This window comes from Octodon degus, unplaced genomic scaffold (genome assembly GCF_000260255.1).
Source record: "Octodon degus isolate 3935 unplaced genomic scaffold, OctDeg1.0 scaffold00043, whole genome shotgun sequence".
Lineage (NCBI taxonomy): Eukaryota > Metazoa > Chordata > Mammalia > Rodentia > Octodontidae > Octodon > Octodon degus.
In genome coordinates, this window is record NW_004524619.1 from 15610175 (window position 1) to 15635071 (window position 24897).

At 47.4% G+C, this 24897-nt stretch overlaps 1 protein-coding gene across 1 annotated transcript in view; it reads left to right on the forward strand.

The window, feature by feature from the left end:
• Ptprg (protein tyrosine phosphatase, receptor type G) overlaps positions 1 to 24897 on the forward strand; it is a 703518-nt gene that overhangs the window by 421208 nt on the left and 257413 nt on the right. The window contains exons 3-4 of the mRNA XM_004631705.3: positions 680 to 859; positions 14774 to 14922. Coding sequence (XP_004631762.1) covers positions 680 to 859; positions 14774 to 14922 — 329 coding nt within the window. The remainder of the gene's footprint in view (positions 1 to 679; positions 860 to 14773; positions 14923 to 24897) is intronic.

The following is a 24897-nucleotide window of genomic DNA, read 5'->3' on the forward strand; positions in this document are numbered from 1 at the left end:
TTTTTTTTTTTTTTTTTCTTCTTTTCGTGTTTACTGATTCCTATGCACTAAAAGGCAAGTTCTACTTAGGACATTGTTCACAATAGCAAAACTACTAAAGTGATTAAGTCCCTTTTTAAAATTTTTATGTGTTTAGCACAGGGTCTACAAGGTCTCACCATGCAGATCGGACTCCTAGTGATCCTCCTGTTTTCAGCCTCCCAAGTACTGGAAGTACAGGCCACACCCACTCTCACTCGCCATCTCAGCATGCCCTGCCCGCGGGTGGGCCACATGGCATGTGGTGCCAGGGATCGAACTCTGGTCCCCGCATTAAGTCACTTTGTTGTGAATGAATGCTCGGATTATCTTAGGAATCTTATTTGTAATTTTTCAAAAAATGTGAACAATTCTGACAGCCCTTCTGTGCAGCTCCCTGAATCTGATTAAAGATTACATTAGCAAAATTTGATGGCAATTCAGGAAGGAAACTTCTGTGAAGCAGCATATCTTTTCTGAAATCTTGCCGTGTCCAGCAGATGGACTTAATCCATAATTTTTATTTCTGCACTGATTTCTATGAAATAGGGACCTATTGAAAAGTGGACTTTGAAACTTCGAGCCCTTGGTGTTCTGAATCTTAGTTGCTCCATCCCTGGCCTTGAGCTGTGTGCACTGAAATGTTCTTGTTTTTCAACAGGTGACTATGGCCCCGAGCACTGGGTCACATCCAGCGTCAGCTGCGGAGGCCGCCACCAGTCGCCCATAGACATCTTAGACCACCATGCTCGCGTCGGGGAAGAATACCAGGAGCTGAAGCTAGAAGGCTTTAACGTTGAGTCCTCTAACAAAACCTGGATGAAGAACACGGGGAAGACAGGTGCGCTGTGCTCTTTCCCTTGCCTCTGGTCAACGTGCAATAGTTTGGTGTCCCTAGTGGTCACCTGTCCCCATCCTGCTCCTTCCATAAAGCACATTACTGTAGGGAGCTTCAACTGCCTTGGGTTTTAATCCAGTATGGTAGCCGCTAGCCATGTGGTGTAACTGAAAAATAAGATTAAAATCCAGTCCTTAGCTGTGCTGGGCACCTCCTGGGGCTCACCAGCCACAGGAAGCTGGAGGCTACCATTTGGCGTAGCACATGAAAAGCTCAGTCAGATAGCCTGGCTCCCAGCATGCCATGAAAACAGACTCCTTCTTTCTTGAGCTTTTGCTTTGTTGCCATTTCCTAGTATTTCAGAATAAAGATAAGCATCTCTTTGTGTTTCTTATCTGTAATTTGATCTTTTCCGCCTCTTTTTTCCTTGTTCCCTTTGCTGTTTGGGGGTTTGTGAAGAGGCAGCATCAACCTTTTGCATTGCTAATCCCCAAGAGATACTTACCCACAAGCACTGAGGTGAAGAGGTCCACTTCTGGAAGGTCCATGAAGGAGACCCAAATGCCTTGCTGGGCTCCATTGTCCAGTGTGGAAGCCAACACAGAAGCCGTATTGCCTCCGCTTCCCGCTGCTTGGGGGGGTGTGGAGTCCTAGAGACGATTTCTACACCTCATAGCCATGAAAATCTATTTGCTCTTCCTTCCTCTCCTGCTCTTTGAAGGCATACTTTGTGGTGAAGAGTGTCACTGCAGGCCACTCTTCACCATCCCTTTAGGGGCTTGCTTGCAAGAGGCCCCGCCCCGGGCTGCGGCCTGCACCTTCTGCCCTGCTTCTCCTGCACACCGTGAATGGCAGAGCAGCCTTTTCTTTGGCCCTAACTGGCTACACGTGGAACGTCATAGCTCCAACCTTCTCTGCACTGTTCCTGCTGTGAGTGGCCTGTCCTGCCCTCAGAATTGCTCCCCACTGACTCGAGGCACTGATTCCTGGTTCTGGGCTGTTTGTCATTATACCTTCCTAAGCAGCTGTCCTTCCTGTCCCGGTCCTATACCTTGATTCCTTCTGCTCGGGAAGAACTTGTGTACCAGCGTTGCTGTGTTTTTACACCTTTTCATTCCCCAGCATAGATTTTGTGTTTCTCCTTAAAATTCATGTTCTACTAGTGGTCCTGCTTCGAATTTCAGTGCAGGTGTCTTGTAGTAAACTGCGAGGGGGCATTCCTCCCCAGGACGTCTGCGTGTGGCTCGGGAGAGCTTCACCACCTTGGGTATGGTCAGAAGTTGGCGCTGAGTGCCATCCTCATGCCCAGCTCTGGAAGCCTGCCAGGGGCAATGGACTGGGCTCACTGATGTGGTTTTCTACTTGACTTGCAACGCTTGACAGCCTTCTGCAAAGATAACACGCTTCAGTGACAGCTTTCAGCTTGAGATCGTCAATGAAAGGTTGGTTTTAGTCATATGTAGGGTTCGCTCAGTGTAAGTTGATTCATGACCTTGGCCTTCCAGAGGCTGATTACCAATCTGTGTCACTCTGCTGGCTTTCCAGCGTCCTGCACAACTTGTTGCCTGCCTCTGTGTGTGGGCCTGATCTTAGAGCACAGCTCGCGGGATTTCAGTGCATCTGTCTCAGAGATTTCAGAGGCACAGCACTTGGGAGAGGCGGAAGCTAGTGCCCGGTACTTCTTAAACTGTATTTCTTACTGTCAAATTCAGAACATAATCCTGGACAGGCCCCTGTCTCATAAAGCCTCTAATCCAACTCTGTGCGAGGAGCTTTTGCAAAGCCTCAGCCAGCTGGTTACATGCAGTTTGAAACAAGCACAGGATTTTTTTTTTTTTTTTTTTAATAAGGGTGTCAATTTAGAGTTATTTAGAACTTTGGGTGCCAGAATAAATCCTGTGGGTGTTTTTGGTTTTGTTGTGGCTCTTAGAGTATTGCACGAATTCATAAATTGTCCAGCATTTCACAGAAAGTAAAGATTTTCTTGCTTTGCGGGCACACGTCAATGCAGGTTGCCATGTGGCTGCATTAGGGAGGGCTTGCGAATGTCCACAGCGAATCTTACTGATAGGCAGCCTTCATAATTGCAGTTACTTTTCGATGCACAGATCTCACTGTAAATTTTGAAAGATGGTATAATTGGAGAAAATAGGTAAAGGGATGTGATACCGCTCCATTATTTCTTACATGAATTTAAAAATGACAAGTAGTTGTAAAGTTAAAATTTTAAACAAAATTCGTTTTACTTAATGGTTTGACTTTACAGCAGTTATTAATTTTTTTATCTATCTAGGTATATAAAAACCTTCTCTGTAACTCGTTAATTTTTAAGCAACATACATTTTTCCTTCTTAAAAGTATTTTCTTGAAACTTGTATTTCCAAGGGCAAGGTCCCAAGTTCAATCAGTGGTACTGCCAAAAAAAAAAAAAAAAGTACTAGGCTTAAAATTGGGGGCCGGGGAGATGGCTCAGTAAAATAAGCGCTTCCCTGGCAAGTGCAAGGGCCTGAGTTCAATCCCCGGTTCTGCAAAAAAAAACCCAAAAAACTTGTATTTCCAGAAAGTAAATTCAGGAGGAAGGTTTTTGTTGTTGTTGTTTTGTTTTGCTTTTCTGTGGTTTTTCTTCTTGATAGAAATTTACAGGTCACTTATCTGTAAAATAGACTTTGTCTTCTGAATATCAAAATATGAATAGTGAAAGTTAGCATTTAAAGCTGCCTATTGCATACGGACAGTACCTTTCCAATGAACACTCCCAAAGCCCTGCCCTGCCCCGCCCCGCCGCGCTCGCCTTCGCCTTCGGGACTGTCCGCTGTGCCGACTGGGGTTTCATTCCCCCCCCCCAGGCTCTCTATCCTTTCTTTCATTTTCATGGAGTGAAAGACAACGCAGGCAACCAGAACCTTTCACGATCATAGCTCGAGCTTCTAGCTCAGCTGAAGTTCAGAAGTGCAGACACAGCTGGTGGCTGCTGGTCCCCGCAAAGTTGCAGGGTTCCCCTTTGTTTTTTTTTTTCTTTTTTTTTAAAGTTTATTTATTTAGTGTGTGTGTGTGTGTGTGTGTGTGTGTGTGGCCAGCTCAGCCCACCAGGGGGCGGGGCTGGCTGGCATGTGGTGCTGGGGATTGAACCGCGGTCCCTGTGCTTTGGCTAAGCTTGCTCCAAGTAGGTGCCCTAGACCACTGAGCCATCTCACCAGCGCCTTCCTCTTTGTTTTTATCTGCTGCTTTCCCTTAAATCCTGCACCGGGGACACGTGGCAAACGTGGTGTGCGACTGGTATTTTACTTCCCTGTGCCCACTTGTGCTGTTTTACTGTGCCTCTTTCTCTGCCTGTGTTCCATGCCTGCCACAGTGCCTTTAAGAAATGGATGTTATTTCATAAAGATTGGCTCCAGGGCTGCTGGTGTGGCCAGGAGCGGCTTCCTGGTTTCCCTTCTGAAAGTTCAGACAAGCAGAAGGGCGCGCCTGCGTTCATTTCGCCTGGGCCTGGCCTGGGCACTGGGGAAGCAAACAGCTGAAGAACAAACGAAGTGCTAGAGCGTGGGCCAGCGAGTGAGTGAGAGGACCCAGGGCCGCTGGATCCGGAATAGTCCCAGAGCTCAGGCCCTGCGTGTGAGTGAGACCACCAGGGGCCGCGGGATCCTGAATAGACCCAGAGCGCAGGCCCAGCATGGAACCCTGCAGCAGACTCCCTGCAAAGAGGCTAGAGGCAAGACCCACCCAGCTGATTCAGGAGCAGAACATCTTGCCAGAGAGACACAGAGGGTTCAACTCCTGCAGCAGAAAGAAGTGGAGCACAGCAGCCAGATCCAAGCAACACCCACCTGGAGGAATCCGAACTTCATAGATCCGGACCTGGTGCGAAGGTAGTAACTCTAAGCTCTATACCAAAGGTCAGAAGACAGTGGTATACAAAATGACAAAGAGAAGGAACAAAGTGCAGTCTCAGGCCGCAAGTCCACCCAGTACAAATGCAGAAGACACTAGCACTGAGGAAACTGGAAATCACACGCCAGATATCTCTGAAGTAATAGTGTTGACAGTAAAGAACCAACTGCAGAAAGGTATAGAAGAAATCAGATCAGAAATAATTTCGGAACTAAAAAATGTAGTGGTAACTCTAATCAAAGAAGTACTAAGTGCTTCTAAAGAATACACTGATAAAAAATAGAGCAGAATATAAAAATGATGGAACCCCTGAATAAGCAATACAGGAAAGAAATAGAATGTATGAAACAGATTCAAAGTGATACACAGGAAATTAAAACCTCAATCACAAGCTGGCAAAATTTGAGTGAAAGTGAAAATAGACTTTCTAACCTTAAAGACACCATTGCAGCTAGCGAAAAAGTAAGAAAAGATCTCTTTAAAACAGCTAGGATGTAGGAAAAAATAATTTAATACCTGCAAGACGATGCAAAGATGAACAATGTGAGACTAATAGGCATCAATGAGAAGAAAGGTGTCAATATAAATGATATAAAAAGAATATGGGCAGAAGTAATAGCAGAAAACTTCCCAAATATGGGGCAACAATCTGATATTCAGCTAACCGAAGCATATAGAACTCCAAATAACATCAACCCAATGAAAACCACACCCAGACATATAATAATCAAGATCCGGCAGATTTCTCTTCACAAACCATCAAGTCAAGAAGAGCATGGAGCAAAGTACTTCAAGTCTTGCAAGGAAACAAATTCCAACCCAGACTGATCTATCCTGCAAAACTCTCTTTCAAGTATAATGGAGAAGTGAAATACTTTTATGACAAATAGCAACATGATGACAAGGCCAAGCCTACACAGACTACTAAAAGATGTTCTAGAGAGGGAGCAAATTGATCACATCCCCATGAATGAGAATGGAAAGAACACACCAAATAGGGTAAACAGGAGAATGAGCTATACAATAGTAGTCTTTCAGTTATTCTTTTGTGTTCAGCAGCAAAATATTTCCATCAGCACATCCTACAAATGGACTTCTCTTCCACCCTATAGGTCATGATTCCATCTGGGTCTACAGGGTGGATTTCAAAGAAATAGCTGTAGCTCAGTCCCACAAGTCATGCCTAGCCACCAGTAACTGTCACGGTCATTATGCATGTCCACAACACACTAGAACTTTGTGCGATGTCGCATCCCCAAACTGTTAGAAGTGATGGTCACTTATTTGCCATTGCAGTATTTATCTTACGTTTTACTCTTAGTACTTCTTTGCTATCATGAAAACTTTTTCTTAGTTCAATTGTTTTGAAACATTTAATTTTTAATTAGTATTTAATTTTCTGAATATTGCTTAATCTTAATTTTTGTTCTAAGATTTATACTATATCTTTGACTTACAATTTATTTAAAAGACATCGTATGATATCTTCTCCTAGTATTAGAAACTTTAAAAAGTATATTTCCATTTTCTGTTGACTTTATATTACTTCTTCCCTGTCTCTTATACACACATACACACAACATATATATGAAAAAAATATGAGTATAACCCAACATAAGATTGGTATTGTTTCATAGAAATCTTCAATGACCTTTAAATAAGGGTTCATCTAATATATTTTTTATATAGTCCTGCATAACTATCATATTGAGAGCTCTTTATTGTTCATCCAGGAGCATACTGCAACTTCTCTTGCCTTTTGAATTATGCTCTTTGTTATTTCCTATATGCTACTTCTGGAGGTATTAAAATATTTCAAATTTGTATAGCTGGAAATTCTTACTTTTAGTTTTGAAAGGTATGTTTGCTAAGAATAAATTCAAAGAAGACAGATCTTTTCTTTCAGTCCTGTAATTAGTCTAGTTTCTTACACACTTGGTCCTTTTATTTTCTTTCTAATGTAGAATAAGATGGTATTTAATTTTGTTCTTCCATAGCTAGTATTTTTTATGTATATGCTTTAATGATTTTTTTCTTTACAATGTTTTGGACAGTTTCATTTTTGTGTATCTTGGTATGATTTTATTTAAATTTCTTGTACAAAAGGTTCATTTTTCTTGTAATTGTGATATTATAAGTTGAACTAAATTCAAAAATTTTAAATCTTTAAATATTTATTGCCTACTCCTTTCTACTTTGAGAATTCTAGTTATATGAATGTAAGTTTCTTGGTTTTTTTTTTTTAAATATTTATTTATTTTTATTTATTACATTCATTTATTGTGTGTGTGTGTGGCCAGCTCAGCCCACCAGGGGGCGGGGCTGGCTGGCATGTGGTGCTGGAGGATTGAACCGCGGTCCCTATGCTTTGCCAAGCTTGTTTCAAGTAGGTGCTTTAGACCACTGAGCCATCTCTCCAGCCCAGTTTCTTGGTTTTGACACAGTGAACTATTATGACTGATCTGTAAATTCTTCATTTTTATTTTGGACAATTTTTATTATATTCATTTATGTTTGTAAATAATTTATTTTCAATTTGCAATCTATTAAAATTAAAATAAAAATGATCTGAACAGCCAAAAAAAAAAAACCAGTAGCAAGAACATACTATGTGAAATTGGTAGAATATAAAAAAACAAATGAAAAACAAAGTGCTGTCTAGTATTTTTAACAAATAGGCTCCTCGGGCCCAGGGAGATAGCTCAGCGGCGTAAGCGCCTGCCTGGCAAGCACAAGGTGCTCAGTTCGATCCCTGATGCTGCTTGCCATGGCCCTGCGGCATGCTCTCTCCCTGCATGAGAGTGCGACCTGGGCCAAGGCACAGAAGGGTGTGGCTTTGTGACTTTGTCCGCATTTGACCCTGAAAGATCCTCTGTGCTCTGACGTACATTGCAGCCCTGAGCCCGCGCTGACCGCCGCCACTGCAGCCCTCCAGAGCCGCTGTTCCCTTCCTCCTGGCAATGCTGATGGGAACCTGACTCTGACAGATGGCTCCAGGCTGCTCCTGGGTCAGTGGGACACCTTGCAGGTTTTCCAGGGCCACCTCCTCCATCATGAGCTCCCCGCCACCTCTGTGGCCTGCTGTGATGCCCCACTCCACCCATGAGGCGGGTCTGGAGAACGGGCCTAGTCACCCAAGTGCATCACACTGGCCAAAGCCTGTAGTGGTCTGAGGTTGGGAAGGAAGTTTCTAGGAAATCCACGTGCCTGGGTTTGGCCTCTGCCCTTTGAATGCCTGCTCCTGGTTCTGTTGTTGGTCTGCGTGTGAGCTTTGGACTTCTTTGTGGGTTGGGTTCCTCCCACCTTTCCTTGTCCCCCCTCCCCACAGTGTCCTCGTGATGTCACATCGGCCTCTTGGTGAGTCTGTGCCCCGCCTCCCCTGCGCGCAGGTCCCTTCTGTCCTTTCTCCCTAACTTCCAGAGTTGGCCCTAAAAGAGAGCTACAGGGTTTTCTTGTTTGTTTCTTTGTGCTACTGGGTTTTGACCCAGACCTCCTGCATGCTAGACTTCTTCTGAGCCACTGCCCCTGGAACATTTAAGTTAATTTTTTTTTTTTTTTATTTATCGGGCTGGGGAGACAGCTCAGTGGCCTAAGTGCCTGCCTGGCAAGCACAAAGACCTGAGTTTCATTCCTGGTACCGCATGCCATGCTGACCTCAAAATCAGGCGTGGTGCTGCATGCCTGTAGTCCCAGTGCTGTGGAGGCTGAGGCAGGAAGATCACTGCACGTCTAAGCTGTGCAGTGAGACCTAATTCCTCCAGTATGTTTCCTTACTGGAGTCTGATTCGACTGCGTGGTACCCAAGCTTTGCCTTCAGCTTTACTCCAGCACCCCCACCGCCACCCCATTCCTTCATGGTTCTCAGCAGCTGTAAATGAGGGATGGGACAGACAGTCTAGGGTGGGTGGGTGATTCTTGCCTCATACTTCCCTTGAAGTCTGTGTTGCGTGTCACTAATTGGTCACGTTTCTTCTGCCGAGGCCACAGGGACTGCTGTGCAAAAGCAGCACGTTAGCCAAGCAGAGGTTTGGCTTGTTGTGGAAACATCTGGGCGCTGAACATCAGATGCCCTGGCACCGCTCTGACAGCTCAAGGCTACCCAAAGGAAGACGTTTTGTTTTAAATTTTAAAAAACTCCTTTCTTCTTTTGGGAACTGTTGGTGTACTCTGGGCCCTTTGCTTTATGGGCCATCCTGTCCATAATCTGGGCAAAGGCCCAGATCCTTCGCACACACTAAGCGTGAAAGAACAACGCGTGGACGAGTCAGCAGTTGCCGTCCCCGCGCCACATCCAGACTTCCCTGGAGTTCAGCGCGCAGCTGTCTCCCTGGTTCTCTCTCTGGCCCTTGCACCAACTGATGGACAGTCGCCCTGAACTCGGAGGGTCGCTGGGAAACCTGCTTGCGTTTTCCGGCACAGCATGCCCTGGAGACTGCCATCTGTTGTGTCTCATGCTGTGAAAGATTCACAAGTCCACTTGGCTCTGGGTAGTGTGAGCTCAGTGAGACCAGGGTAATCTGGGCCTGCTGGGTCTCGGGTAGGTGCGGGTCCTCCCAGGGGGCATATGTAGGGACTCTGGAAGGGCTGTAGGAATTGACCCACTTCTGGTTCTGCCAGGAAGTGCTCCTCTGCAGTCTGCTCTGTGGAGGAGACAGAATTTCACGGTTCCTTCATCAGGTTCTCTCTCTCTCTCTCTCTCTCTCTCTCTCTCTCTCTCTCTCTCTCTGATTGAATTTAGGATCTTGTGCTTGACCAGACAAGTGCTTATCCTACTGAGCTATCTCCCTTACTTCTCTCTGTTTTCCTCTCTGGCCATATCACGAAACTCGCTTGTCTCCCCCACTCCTCAGCCCTGCCTCTTCTTCACCCTCTCAGCATTGCTTTTCTCGGGGTACCTCCATCACCCCAAATTTCTCCCGCTTTGCAGTGCCTCCTTCCTGTGCATCCCAGAGGCAACATCTTTACCTCAAGCCCCAGAGGCTCCCAGCAGGCCTGTCACACCCTCTTTCCTCTTCCCTGCCTCTTCTTCCCCAGCAATTGCTCGGTAAATATTTGTGAAATAGTGGAGAAAACGTTGCCCTTGAGGCTTTGCACCATTCCGACTGGAGCTTCCGCCTTCCGGGAGCGCCAGGCATCCCCGAGGTCACAGGTGGTGGGGGGGACTGCAGCTGGGGCTCCAGCTGTGAAGACCCTATAACACTAGGCTTCTCTGACCTTATTGATGCTGGGAAGAAGCGAGCAGGGGATGGAAGCAGTGAGCTCTTCCCTGCAATGTCTTCCCCTCCTAGCATCTGTTGCTGTTTACACAGAAGATTTGGCTGACCCCGCCTGTACCTCCTTGCTGAACTCAGGCTGTAAGGTGTAGCTGGGTGCCCTGCAAGGAATCCCAACCACGATACGGGCTGCCCAGTCATCTCTCCAGGCCCAAGGAAGCAAAATCGCCCTGCTGAAGGGCCAGCCAGACTTCCAAGAGGGCCCTGTCCCTAGCAGAGCCTGGGGTGGCTCCAGGGAAAGGCCGGCTCTGAGCACAGTTAAGTCGGGGCAGCTCTGTGCTCCCAGGCCGGGTGTGCACTGCTGCCCTGCGTGTTCCATGTCCAAGCACCTTTGTGACCCTCTCGGAAGTCTCTGCTGCCCAGTAGTACCTCTGAAGAGTGGAGACTGAGGCTCCAAGAACAGCAGTGCCTCCCGTGGTATGCCCGGCTCCCAATGCTGACAGGCCCTAGAGCTTAGCTGTGCTCCCCTGTCACCAGTCTCTCCTCCCATACTGGGACAGCCTGGACCCCAAGGCCCGGGGCGTGTGGCTGAGGACCTGGGGCATCTCCTAGGAGCCCTGTGCTTGGAACCCTGCCCCTGCCAGCTTCTGGGCTTCTGCCTGATTTCACCACCATCCTAAGTGTGGGGGAGCAGTGTATCCCATAGGAGGGCTCATGCTGAGAAGGCCATTGGGGCCCCTGTGCACACGCACATGTGCACACACACATCCCTGTTTGTGTTACTGCTGGCTGATGCGTGTTTATACTGCAGACGCTGCTCACAGTCCCAAGCTTGGACGGCACCGGCAGCTCCCCACTGTCTCGCTGCTCCACCCGTGGTGAAAGCGCCAGGCTCTCCCTCGGGCCTCAGCTGCAGGGACACAGGTCTCCCCAGTTGCGTCCCGTGTGCCGTGTCCAGGATCAGCCTGCAGCCTAGGCACCGAGAGCATGCACACACCCACTCAGTCTGCAGCGCTCTGCCAGCTGCCTCCCTCATGCCTGCCCTATCCATGTTCTGCTGCCACTGCTGCTGTTTTATATTTTATTTTTACTGGTTGTTCTTTTAGGGGGAAAATAGTATTGGAGATTGATCCCAGAGTAGCAAAGCACTCTCCGGGGAGCTACCTCCTCAGCCCTATGAAAATTATTTTTTATGTCATAGCAGTCTCTCTGAGTTACCTAGGACAGCCTCACACTTGGCAGCCCTCCTGCCTCAGCCTCTAGGACAGCTGGGAACACAGCCACGGGCCACCAGGCCCAGCGGGTCTATTATTCTTGCCTTATTGTTTACTTACTTGCTTCCTATCAGTTTGCCTATTTTATTTTCATTAACTGAATTGATTTTAAAAGAAAACATTTTTTGTCAGTACCATAAATAAAAGAAACCATTGCTGCTCGACATGGATAGACTTGCTAAAAATATGTCTATAGTCTGTGAAGGTAAATCAGTGTCTTGTGTTGTTCTCCTTTGAGCGTTACATTTGGAGAGAAGAGGAGAGAAAGGAACACATGTCAGGGAGCCCAGAGGCTTCCACCTCCTCGACAATCGGAAGGACGGCACACAAAAGGCGGTGTGCTCTGTGGGTCCATTTGAGTGGTCTCGCGCGTGGTCACCTCTTGAGGTCTCCTTCCAGGAGAGGTTTCGGTGCACCCACCCTGCGCCCATCTAGTGCTTCTCGTCACTTCTGTGGAAGCCAGTGCGGCTTTCGGATGGGCTCTGTCTGGCGGTGGGGAGCCGCCCTCCCCTGGGGTCCAGGAGCTCCGCTTCTCTTGCGCACCTTGGCGCCCGCAGGAGCTTGGCTGATTGGGCCCCGGCCCTGCGCTGAGTGGCTATGGGCAGCCGTGCCCTGTAGGCGCTGCTAATAATGCACCCCCTTTTTTAATAAGCTGGAAGTTGAGGCACAGAGGACTAGAGTAACCCGCCTAAGGCCACACCCAGGATCTTCACACTGAGCTACATCTCCAGTCCAGCTTTTATTATTTTATTTTGATACAAGGTCTCTAAATTGTCCAGGCCTGGGTCAGACTTGCAGTCCTCCTGCCTCAGCTTCCCAGAATGCCTATAACCTCTCAGGGACTAGAGGTGTGTGCTGCCATGCTGCAGTACCCCAGCACGAGTTTGTGCTCCTGAAGTGTTCTATGCCCCCCTTTGCGCTGTCATCCGCTGTCATTAGGACGTCATCACCGCTAACCACCTTCCTATGTAAGCAAGAGGAAACCGTCTCTGGAAGGGGTTCATGTGCCTGTGGCAGGCTGTGAGGAACGCTGCAAAACGAAAAATGAAATGAACGTTTCAGATTGTACAGTTTCCTAATTATGTCTTTAATTATTCATATGAAACAAGTAAAATGACCTGTGACAGAGACATAAATGATTTAGGTAAAATCAAATATTTATATGATGAAGCCGAGGCCCTGGTGTATTTTAACAGATGCTGACTTAACATCACTAACTTTAGGGCCTACCAAATAGCTCAGCAGATTAAAGCGCCTGCTTAGACAGACATAGGGGTCTGGAGTTCGATCCCCAGGCCTGCTCTGCCGGCCCCATCCCTGGAGCATGCTGAGACTGGGATTGAGAATGGGCATAGTGGTGCATGCCTGTAATCCCAGCACTTGGGAGGCTGTAAACAGGCAGATCACTACAAGTCTGATCTACGAAGTGAGACCCTGTAGACCCTGTAGACCCTGTCCTAAATACAAAAAAAAGAAAAAAGAAATGAAAAAGAAAAAAATGGCTGCCTTCTTCCCTCAGATGCAAACTTTAAATATAGCGCTTAAGCCAGGCTGCAAATGGTTCATGGTATTAGGCACCGCTGAGCTAATGCCTAGGTATTTTGACATTGGAATGAAAAGTGTATGGATAGCATGTAATTTTTAAAAGCTGTCATTCTGTATATTTATGTACACAACAATTTTACAGTAGTTCAGGTAATATTTTGTTTTCTGAGATATTATATGTTAGATAGGATGAAATGATAGGCTCTCTGGCTTTTTTTACACTTTCAGACTCTCTTAAAAAATCAAAAAGAGAATAGTGGATAGTCTGTAACACAGGAACGGTGTATCCGACTAAATTCCAGTGTGGTTCAGGTTGAACCAGAGCAGGGCCTCTGGCCTTCATGGGTATGCCATCTTTAGCTTCTACCTGTGTGCTATAGAGAGGAGGTCACGTTGGGCAGATCCTCTGCAAAAACGAAAATACGTACGAAGTTGCCCTCAGCAGGAAAAGCAAGCTGACCCCTGCTCCAAAACCTGCCCCAAACAGAGTACAGTTGGAACAGTGCCGAAGCGGGTCTAATTGGCACAAGAAACACTTGCTTCATTTCATCCTTTAATTCATTGCGCCACTAATTGAACATTCACTGTATATTTTTCAGAAGTTGGGAGAAAACTGCCTTTTGAATGCAATAAAAAGGGATTTATATGATCAGGGTTTCCTCACTTGCATTTAATGCTTCCTTTATACACAGAAATACTGAAACTAATTACCCTGTTTCAGAAATGGGTCATTAGTCTAGTCCCTATCTTTTATGGTGACCTAATTTGCATGCAGGATTTCTCTTTGCAGCTCTCGCTGGGATCCCGAGGAAGAGGCCACAATGAGGGTCTGAGAGCTTTCCCATGGCTGCGCGAGCTTGGCTTGGGGTCACAAGCCATTCACTGTATTGGCTGGCATCTAGCGCGTATTTAGCAACCAATAGACATTGTGAAGGGTATGAATGACTCCACTTGAGACAGAGAGGGACTGTATCATGGTGAAACAGCAGCTGTTTTGTATGCACTGAGATTTTTACGTTCCTTTTGCAAAAATAGTTTTCTTTTAGTACAAATCCAAGTTATTCTTGAATGCTCTTTCCTATGATTGAAGGCAGAGGTATATATTTGAAATTTAGGGTGTGAATGTACTGTGAGGCTCTCTGTCCGGTAGATACTCCTGTGCGTGTGTTCTTTCTCATGGGCGATTTTCTTATGTTTAGAATGAAAAGAATTAGAGCTGTGTGTAGGGCCATGTGCCTATCGTGCCTGCACTCGGGAGGCTGAGGCAGTGGAATTTCTGGGAGCTCCGGGCCCACCTGGACTTCTAAGTGAGTTCAAGGTCAGCCTGAACTGCATAGCAAGACCCTGCCTCAAAGACCAAGAAGAAAGCAGTAGAGAAACCCAGTTGTCAGCCAACATTAGGTGACTTAATGAGTAGATTTTGCACAGCATTTTCTTGGGCATTATTAATGTAAAGTGCGCCTTCCCAGCCCATCTTCCCACTAGTGTTGCCTCCATCCCGGAAGAACCTGCACCCCCAGCCCCATTTCTTGTTTAGGTTTCTGATCAAAGAAGTGTCCCACTCACCGCAGGCTTATCGTATGCATTTCCCCGATCATTCCTGACCTTGATCTCAGGATAGCCCCAGGAACTGTTGTTAAATGGCAACAGCTCACCCTCCAGATCATTGTGACCCTCCAGCGGATGCCAATGACCCTGATTCACAGCAATTTGTTCTGTCATTGTCTCCATCCCCCCACACCCCCGCCCAGCTGTTAAATGGATAAGAAATGGGTGAAATATTTCCCTGGGGATTGTCATGATTTAGACCCAGGATCTGAGTGTGTTCTGCAGCTGGAATATTTCAGTTTATTCAGGGTGGTAGTTTTGACTTTTTCTGATAGGTATATAAGGAAATCATTCCCATCCTGGTAATCTTGTTTTATGAAAAACAACAGAAGTCCTGAGCCTGGGTGTGGAACTCATCTTGGTTTTTCCCTTCTCTTCCACTTCCACAGTTGCCATCCTTCTGAAAGATGACTATTTCGTCAGTGGTGCTGGCCTGCCTGGCAGATTCAAGGCGGAGAAGGTGGAATTTCACTGGGGCCACAGCAATGGCTCTGCCGGCTCAGAACACAGTGTCAACGGCAGGCGGTTCCCGGTGGAGGTGAGAGAACCTGGGATCTCAAAGTACAGCACTATTTGGAGGGGTTGCGTGAGTCCTACGCTGTGTCATTCATTACTCTCAAACAGTTGCAGGTCAAACTTGGGCATCCCTCATCTCTGTTTATTTACTTATGCTTTAGGTACAGAGTCTCGGTACACAGCTTAAACTCATAGTGATCCCCCCATCTTAGCCTTCCCAGCACTGGGACTACGGGTGTGCACCACTACGCCCAGTTCCAGGGGCAGCTGGGCCAGCTTGACATGCAGTACCAAGGATCAAACCCGGGTTCTTGTGCTTGCCAGGCAAGCACTGAGGCCTCAGTACCTTATCTCTCATCAGGAATCCTTTGTAGCAGGGCAGCTTGCTGCCCCTCTGATATGTAATCTTCATTCAGGGGGAGAACAGAAAAATCACCACATACTATCGTGGATTTACTAGATTCAGCCTCCCCTGACTTGGTTTTTCACTGTCCAAGTCTCCAATCCTCAGAGGTGACACTTTGTATAAAGGTTGGGTGAGTGTGTCCCTCCTTAGAAAACGGGTACGCCAGTGACCAATGAAGAAGTCTCAGGACGTTTTCTGAGTTCCAGAGTTTTTGTAATTGTTGTGGTGTGTTTTCTCCTGTCAGCTGTTGAGAAAGAGACTGTGACCATCAGTCTGGCCATGAGTCACTCTCTGTTACTGTCATGGGGTCAGTGGTGACGGTGTGCTTCAGTCCTCAGCGCTTCTGTGTCCGTTTTCTCACAGATCTGTGTTGCTAGCCCGAGGAAATACTGGTCCTGGGGTCCCCTACTGAGGCGTGGTAGACGGGGCCATAGTAAGCCAGGCCCTCTCACTTTGTCTTTTAGTTGTGATCGCTGTCACCGTTCTGTCCATGCAATAAGCAGGTTGTTTGGCGCTCTCTTCTGACACACCCTGCTAATCTGTGGTAGAATCAAATGCATTCAGTACCACGGCCTGGCTATCCTTAAACACAGAGTAACCGTGGACTGGTAGCTTTTAGAATCATAGGAGCAAAAGAATATCTTCAGCTCTTTGTGTGTCATAATTGATGTTAAACTTGACAGTCCCTTCAGAAAGAAAATATAGAACAGAATCTCCACATAGATTTCCATGTAACTCCCAGGGTTTCAGCCTGCTCCTACCCTGACTCCTCAAGCCACTCAGTGAGCTTCTGGGTATCCCTGAAGCTTGCAGGCAGAACCTTACAAGATGAGAGAACCTTCAGTGTCTCTTTGCTTATAGATGCTTTTGATGTGGTGATGGAAGACACACTCACTGTTTGTCTAATTGACACTCCACACAAATCACTTCTGTGGTCTCCACTTCTGTGGAATTGACGCTGGGCACGGCAGCTCAGTCCTGTAACCCTAGCGCTCCGGAGGTGGAAGCAGGAGCATTACCATGAGTTCGAGGTCACCTACAAAGGGGTGGAATTTTGCCCCAGTACAAGTTGTCATTCTGCGCCAGCCACCAGCTTCCAGATCTCTAAATCAGCTCACTTCTGACACTGTCCCCCTGGGGAGAGTGTTCCCCTTCCATGGGTGGGTCCCCAGGTATCAGGAGATGGCCCCTCCATCAGACCCAGTCATCTAGCCTCTACAGCTTCTGGGAGCACCCATGAGCCCCTCTGTATACATTTAATTTGAAGAATGGCTCCCGGAACTTTAATTCTTTGCTACTTTATTATAAACAGAGGAGACAAATCCTAAACCAGATGAAGAAATATTCTCTCAGTTGCTTTCCCTCGTTGCTGGGACAAAATACCTGACACCCTAGATGAAGGAAGGAAAGGTTTATTTAGCTCTCAGTTAGTAGGTTTCAGTCCATGCTTGGCTGGCCCCAAGGCAGAGTGGCACATGGCAGAGGGCAGCAGTGCATGGCTGCAAGAAACAGCAAGGAGCACAGAGAGGAGCAGCGGCTGCAGCCAGCCCGCCTCTCGCCTTCCTTCGGTTGCCTTCAGGGTCTCTGCCCCAGCATGGTGCAGCACTCACGCCCATCATCCCCCAAGCGCTCAGACCCATAATCCCAGCCTTGGACCCTGAATTAATCACAAAGTCTAGAACCGCTCCCCAATGAATGCATGAGGCTTTGAGGGGACACCCATGCACAAACCATAACAGATATGTAGGGTGCGGTCTGGGCGGGTGTTAAGCCCAGTAGCTTGTGTCCCCACACAGCTGGGATGCTCTCCCATCTGATGAATTTTGTCCACGCTCCCATGAGCCTCAACCTTGTTGGCATCTTGTGTAGTGGAGGAAGCCCTGACAGCCCTGTGGAACAGGATCGGCGTGCCGTAAAGCTGGAGGACCCAAGGGGAAAGACCAGCATGGCCCGGCCCATCCGGTTCCTCTGGCCTCTCTGTGCAGCAGAGAGAATAAAGGACAAGACTACAGGCCCTTCTGACCTAAGGTCGGGCGAGCTAGGGCAGAGCAGCTCCAAGACTGAAGACCAGGAGACTGTCAGCTTCTGTAACCCACTTCAGGGAAGAGACATTCTAATTTCTGTATCTTCCTCGAAGAGGCAGTCATGTGCCAGGGGCTGGACTTTTTTTTTTTTTTTTTTTAATTTTATTTGTGTGTGTGTGTGTGTGTGTGTGTGGCCAGCTCAGCCCACTAGGGGGCGGGGCTGGCTGGCATGTGGTGCTGGGGGATTGAACCGCGGTCCCTGTGCTTTGCTAAGCCTTGTTTTAAGTAGGTGCTTTAGACCACTGAGCCATCTCACCAGCCCAGGAGCTGGACTTTGAAAGCAAACTACATGTCCTGATCACTCATGCCTCTAGTGGCCTTCGAGGTAGCTTTGTTCTCCACTGTTCCTAAGAAAACGCTTGCTGTTTCTTGTTGTTTTGCTGACAGTTTTCTCAGTACCCAAGTTCCCTGGGCTCTAGGAGTCCTCACTCTCTGTGGGACTTCCTGTCCCAGTCACACGAATTATGTGTCTCCTGGGTGGGGTTTCTGCTTAATGGATTGTCCTCCTCTGCGTCAATGGAATGAATCATTTCTTAGAAATCCTAGCTTGATTTGTACTTGGAAAACTTCATTCCTAGAAGCAAAACTCGATTGTGTGTCTGAGGGCAGGGTTTCCCCTGAGGTCTGGCGGACGTTTGCCAGTGGCAGCTTGTGCGTGGCCAGCTGTGCTCAGAGCTGTCTTTGTCTGAGAACTGGGTTACCATTTGTTCACTTCATGGAGTTCTGGACAAAAGGCCTGGGCTTAAAAGCTTGAAAACTTAACCTGGCAGCTACTGTGGAAAAGATCCCCGAGCTAGGAGCTGGAGGCTTTGGGTTCCTTTGAAATCACAGAGACAACCTCATGCCTGATTGTAGAAAAATGAACAGAATAAATATATATTCTTTAGAGATCCCGTAACTTCTAAAGAGTATTTGCACTTGCATGCCTTAAAGCGATCCATTGCGTCGAGAAGCTGAGGCAGCTGCTGAGCTTGGGCTTGCTTTCGGGGATGAGGTCGCTTGGACATTCCCCACTTAAGTGCTGTCAGATGGTAACTGCACCCTGCCAGTGTCGAGCTCCTCCTGGAGGTCCATCTGGCTTCTAACACGCTGTCTTGAAATGTGGTGAGCATGTTAAATCACTCAGTGATCTATTTGGAAAAACTTTAATTTTAGAGATTAAAGGTAAGCGGATCAAATTGCGCTCTAAAATGTGCACAGGACGTTCGCCTCCGTTTGTCTAAAACGTGTCTGTAAGATTTCCCGTGAGGCTGCTTGCTTTGAGCTCCTGGCTAGCACCAGCTCTTTTGGAAGTCACTAGGCTGTTGGAGCATCTCCGGCTTGGCTTATGTCCTTTTGTGTAGCTACTTTGTATTCCGAGACACTAGAATGGAGGTCAGACCACTGGAGTCCCTCAGGGAGTGATTTCTCACCGTTGAGGGCATTAGTTGTCCTTTTTGTGCTGTGTATGTGGGCCCGAGAGGGGTCACTGTGGAAGATTCCGTTGGGATAATGAATGAATAGCAGGGGTCCTCCACTGAGGACAGTGTCCTGCCCCACCCCCTAAGCAGCGACCGAGTGGCTTCCTGTGCTGGCAGTGGAATGCCACTCATTTCTGGGGCTTAGAGGCCAGGGGTGCTGCTGACATCCTCTCTGCAAGGAGTCCTTCAGTCCCCAGATGTCACTGATGTCACAGCTGTATGCTGCTAGGCCAGAGAAAGCAGTGTGCTTCCCGGAACTGAGCCTTCCCTTTATCTTGTGGCATCATTTGAAACATAGGTGGCCACCGAGGACTTGTTGCTTGGGAAGTCGCTCCAGCTTCTTGTGGTTTCTGCAGAGGAAATGTACGTTGCCTTCCGTGCGGCAGCTGTGCCGGTGATGGTTGTCGTCAACTTCTGCTTGTGACACAGTCCCGGCTGTGGGGATGACAGCAGCCTCCCTCGCGCTGCCTCTGGTCTGCAGGCTGAATTTTAAGCATGTGCTCCCAAGGATGCCAGGTCTGTGCCCTGAGGATACGTAGTAAGAAACCCAACTTTATAGGTGTCGTTGTTCCTCAGGAATTCTTTGAGGTTATCAGCAGCTTTGTGGGCATCCAGAGATTAGAGTTTTTCTGCATCTTCCTGGCTGAAGTCCTGCATTCAGCCTTTGGTCTACCAGTTGAACGAAGAAGTCCAGAGCAGATCACAGACTGCAGGCTCCAGCATTCTCTACCACTCAGTTCAAGTTAGCAAAGAAAGTTGGAATCGCCTCAGTGCAGTGCCTGAGGCTGGACCCACTTTGGTTCCTGGTCCCCCCCTCCTTCACCTGTTCAGCTTCACTCTGCTTAGCAGCAGACTTCTCTGAGCAGCTTTGGTGGCACGCTTTAGGGACCCAAAGGTACAGCCCCTGCCTTGCATGTGTCTCCCTCTTGTGGCCACACAGACGTTGACCAGAAAGAGCAGCAGGGATCACTATGTAGTCTCTCTGTGACCTCGCCTTGGAAGCAGAGGTTACAGGAGACAGAAGGTCTCAGCGACAGCGATGTCTATGAACAGGAAGTGGAAAGTTGGAGGCTGCTTCTGCAGCCCGGCCATTCCTAGGCTCTGAAGGCAGTGATATTTCTAGGGGGAAAGGATAAGGAGGCGCCAGTGTAGGCTGTGTTGGGCAAGAGGACAACCCTGCACATGCCCACTCACCAGCTCCTAGAACGTATGGAACCCTGTTATTTTATTTTGCCAAAAGGGAGTTTGTAAATCCAGTGAAGTATTCTGTAAGGTCACAAAGCTCAGACTATTACAATGAATAGAACAGCAATGGTAGAGTGGCCTGCTGCAGTGCTTCTGTGCCCCAGATTGCCCATAATCTGTCCCACTGCAGTTGTCTCTGGAGACTTACATCCTGTCCTTGTCATCTCTCTACCCCACACTCACTCCTTGTCTGTGGCTAATAACTTAAATAAAGGTTTATGCCACACTAATCGGAATTGAATCATGGGGTGTTTCCACTAATAAGTGAAGTTAATTCGAAGAGAAACCTCCAGATGAAACCTCCAAGAGCACCATTAAAGCAGAAGTTCATCGCATGCGTGTTGTCTAAAGTAATTAAAATCTTATTTATTACAATAAGAGATTGCAGGATCTGTTGATTCAGACTTATTGGTGCTTTATGAGTTGAAGTCTTCAATAAGCTTAAATGACCCAAATTGATTGCCTGCGCCCTTTCCAGTACAGCTCACAGCTGGTTCATTTCAGCTCTGTTTAAAGCATCTGAGTAAGTGAGTAAAAGGGACGACATCCTTCTTAATATATACCATGTACACATCACCATATGGTCCAAGTCTACGAGTTCTTCTCTGAGACTATGGAAACCAGATGTTTTAGAATTGCAGATCTATTCTGGAAGGCTGGTGTAGCTCAAGTGCTGTTTGTATTACAAAAGGTAGCCAGTAGGGTCTAGAACCACACTCTTTAAAGCCATAAGTGCCTTGGCATCAGGCAGAGTAAGCTCCAAATGTCTTTTGGTCTTCGAAAGATTGCCCAGACTCTTGTGTGGCATCCACATCTCCTGTCCCCAAGAGCACTGTGTGTTCAGAGCTGTGAGGCGTGGGTGCCGAATTAGGTGTTGGTGTGGAGGGCAGCTGAATCCAGGTATCGTGTCTGTCTTCTGCACTCTCAGCCATGATACTGTAAAACGTTCCGCATGAAGTGATGGGTTATCTGGGGGATGAAAAGTTGTGGGGCCAGGCTGCCCACGCTCTGTGGCTGACTCCCATGTTCATATTCCGTTGGGGCCCTCAGCCATCTCTGCACGTGGTCAGGTGTGCTACCTGCTGCTGCTCCCTGTCCTGTCTTCTCAGACCTACCTTCTTGACCAGTGTTGGACCAAGACTGACGTTCGATCTTGGGAAACAGATCTTGGTTCCTTCCTCTTGTGCTTCTGTCACACTGGTGGGATGGTGTCTAGCCGTGGCCTCTGTCTGGGTGGGGACTCTCAGGCCCTGTGCCTGCTTTCCATCTCCATGGTGAGCCCACATAGTCACATGCAGTGTCTTGCCCTCCCCATGGGGACGCTGCACCCAGGGTGGTCCTGGCCTTCCAAGCTTGACCTCTAACACATGGCGGCGTGTGCAGCCAGCCCAGCACCCCACCACTGTATTCTCCTAGAAATATGTTTATACATACAGTACCTTCTTGGTGATTTATTCTGTTCCTTGGTATATTGAGTTTAGAAGATGTTCCACTGAAAAAAAAACCAGTTTTATTCAACATATTTTTCCAAACTTACGTGATTCCTGTCTCTCTACCAGTAATATAAAATGAGCCTGGGATGCAGCCAGTGGTGGGCTGCAGGGGCGGGGGTCCTCGGTATCCGTGATAATGGTGATTTGTATCTCTACATTTCATCCCATCTTGCCTTGTTACCAGAGATACCTGGCCTTACAGACGACAGGGACATTGTCTATGAAGAATGCCTTTTGCAATAGCACGCCGTTTCTTTTCCCACATCGTGGACTTCACTTAAATTCTTAAGTCACCTGAATCGGGCTTTCTTCAAAGAGTCTTTTGTCAGTGGAGCCGAGAAGCTGCCTGCTGTCCTTGTCCCTGACCTGTCTCTTCAGGGGTGTTGGAAGTGTCAGGAGACGGTCCTGTGTTGTCCGAACACAGCCAGGCATGTCTTACTCTCCAGTGGCTTCTGCTAGTAGCAGGGGACCCCGTGGAAGTGGCGTTAGTGACTTTGTTGAAATAAAGGTCTCATTTCAGAGCAGAGTTTCATCTTACTGGTACAATATTTAATTTCCACCGGGCTGGTCTTTTGTGTGTACGTCCTGGGTTAATTTAGAGGAGCGCTTAAGGCAGCCCAGGTATTTAGAGTAAGCTCAGCGGAGAAGTTAAGTCAGGTTGTGCAGGGCTCGAGAGCAGGCTTTTGAGGGAAAGATGGCAGTGTCCCTGGTGTCACAGCTGACCGTTTCTGTCACAGCCAGCCTTGGTTGTAGGACGGCTCAGGGCTGTTCGACAGCGTGGCACTGCTCTGTGGCATGCTGATAGCTGATTGAATCGTACTGAGAGTTACAGTTGGGGGGACACGCTTTCTGAAAAGGAGCTCTGATTAAATTGGAAAATGCTGTCAAAGTAGAAATCTGAGAACCTTTAGGTAGCCCGAGAGCAGGCCTAGAGAGGTGGTGCGGGGTAGTTCCAGTGCTCACGTTGCAGACACCACTTAATGAACGCTGTGGGTGCCTGCAACTTCCCTGAGGTTTCCTGTGTACTTGTCACACCATGAGAGGGCGTCCCTTCAGGGACCACCTTTAGGGGGCACTGACTGAGCTCTCAGAGGGTGCATGGCTGGGCTGGGCGTCACCATCACTGCAGTGTGGCCTCAGAGAGTCCCAGCACCCGGACCATCAGCCTTTGTATTTGGTATCTAGTTTTATTGTTGTTTTTTATCCCTTAAAGATGTTTTTAGGACCACTGATGCAGTAGAAATGCATCTTTAGAAGCATAACTGTTCTTCACTGTGTAAAAAGAAAAATCAGAGCTTGTGAGTCACAGAAGGTGTGAAGGAGGCAGGAAATGTCATCAGGCCTCAGTGTAGAAGCATCTTTTGAAAATACTGCATTTTTTGGGCTGGAGAGATGGCTCAGTGGTCTAAAGCACCTACTTGGAACAAGCTTAGCAAAGCACAGGGACCGCGGTTCAATCCCCCAGCACCACATGCCAGCCAGCCCCGCCCCCTGGTGGGCTGAGCTGGCCACACACACACACACACACACGCACGCACGCACACACGCACACACACACACACATAAATAAATAAAATTTATTTTAAAAAAGAAAATACTGCATTTTAGATTGAGATTGACCACTTCAGTCCGATCACTTAGAGCCAGCATACGGTGACCCATGTGTTGCCATTGTCAATTTGCAGAAGTTACATTAAAAGAGATGAAAAACATGTGGCTTTATTTTCATATGTATCATATACAATTTATATTATACAAGACTATATTATATTACAACCATTAAAAAACTTACATTTTATTCATTTTAATCTCTTATATTTACGCTAACCAAATATTGCCTCAGCATGAAATCAGTAGTAAGAGTAAAGGCTTAAAGTATTGCATTATGTTTTTATATTAAGGTTTTGAAATTTGTTTCATTTTTTGGGTGGTTTTTTTATGTATTGTTTTCTTGATTTGTTTTTGTGGTACTATAGATTGAACACAAAACCTTCACATTGAACTGCAGTAGTACCAAATTTTAAAATCAGAATAATTTTAACTAATTAATTTAAATTTTTCAGATAGGGTCCTGTTCATTTCCCCGGGCTGGGCCTGAACTCGCGATCCTCCTGCCTCAGCCTCCCTGGTGCTAGGAGTACAAGTGGGTGCCCCCAAGCACAGCTCCTATTTGTATTTCATTCTGGCAGCGGATCCGCACACCCCCTGGCCATGTCCCTGTTCCACGGCGGCCACACTCAGGCGGGGGCCACGCTGTGGAAACATTTGAAGTGGTGGGTTCCAGACTGTGGTAGTGGACTGCAGGTAAGAAACCAGGTAGATGGACAGAATTTCTTGATGAAGAATTTTTCTACTCAATGTTTCCATAGTTTTTCTTTTCTAACAACAACAACAAAAACAAAAAGTAGGTAGAAATAGCAGACATGTAGGGTGAACAGGCCCAAAGAGGTCATGCACAGCATGAGGACTGTCGTTCCTAATGTTGTACCGGACTCAAGGGGGCTGCTGAGCGAGAGGACGATCGCTGATCTCACCACGAGGAGCAAGAATGTGGGTCTCGGAGACACTGCACAGGATAGAATGTTCCACTCTCGTAACCACCTTATTCTCTCTCCATCTCTCATAACATGTTGTATACTTTAAGTACACACAATGAAAAAGTAAAGCACGCCTCATGTATTTACAGTAGTTCAGTTTTATGTCGGGACCCGGCTGACTGGCTGCGAAGGCTTCATCTAGGTGCCTTACAGTTTTTTTTTTCTTTGCAAGCTTCATGGCTCCTTCCCCTGGCCACGCTTTTCTCTTACACAGCAGTCATTGCCAGGGCTTTGAGAGCTGTTCTTCTCGGAATCTATTTCCAAGCTCAAGAACTTATATAAAGCGGGCTGGGGAGACCCCAGGCAGCAGATCAGCCGTGCTGTACATTCAGTCAGGGGCATTTATGGGCCAGTGGCCGGGCCCCTCTACCAAACCCCTTCCTTTTCTTTCTTTCTTTTCTTTTTTCTGTCAAAATGTGAGAAGAAAAGTCTCAAAGCCTTTGGCAAATTCTTTAGTGCCACCATCACTCAGAAGGGGGACAGCAAGGAAGATTCAAAAGGAACAAAAAGTCAGTTTTGTAAGAAAGTCTCTTTCCTTTCTCCCCCTTTAAGTCCGCGGCACAGAAGTTCCTGGCACCACTGGAACGGGAAGGAGAGCCCGGAGGCCCTGGGTGGATCTTACGCTTGGAGCGTGCTGACTACGGAGAGTGCCCTGGGTTCGCCAACAGTGTTAGGCAGAGACTAGCTGTGCAAATTCTCCAAAACCCCGTTG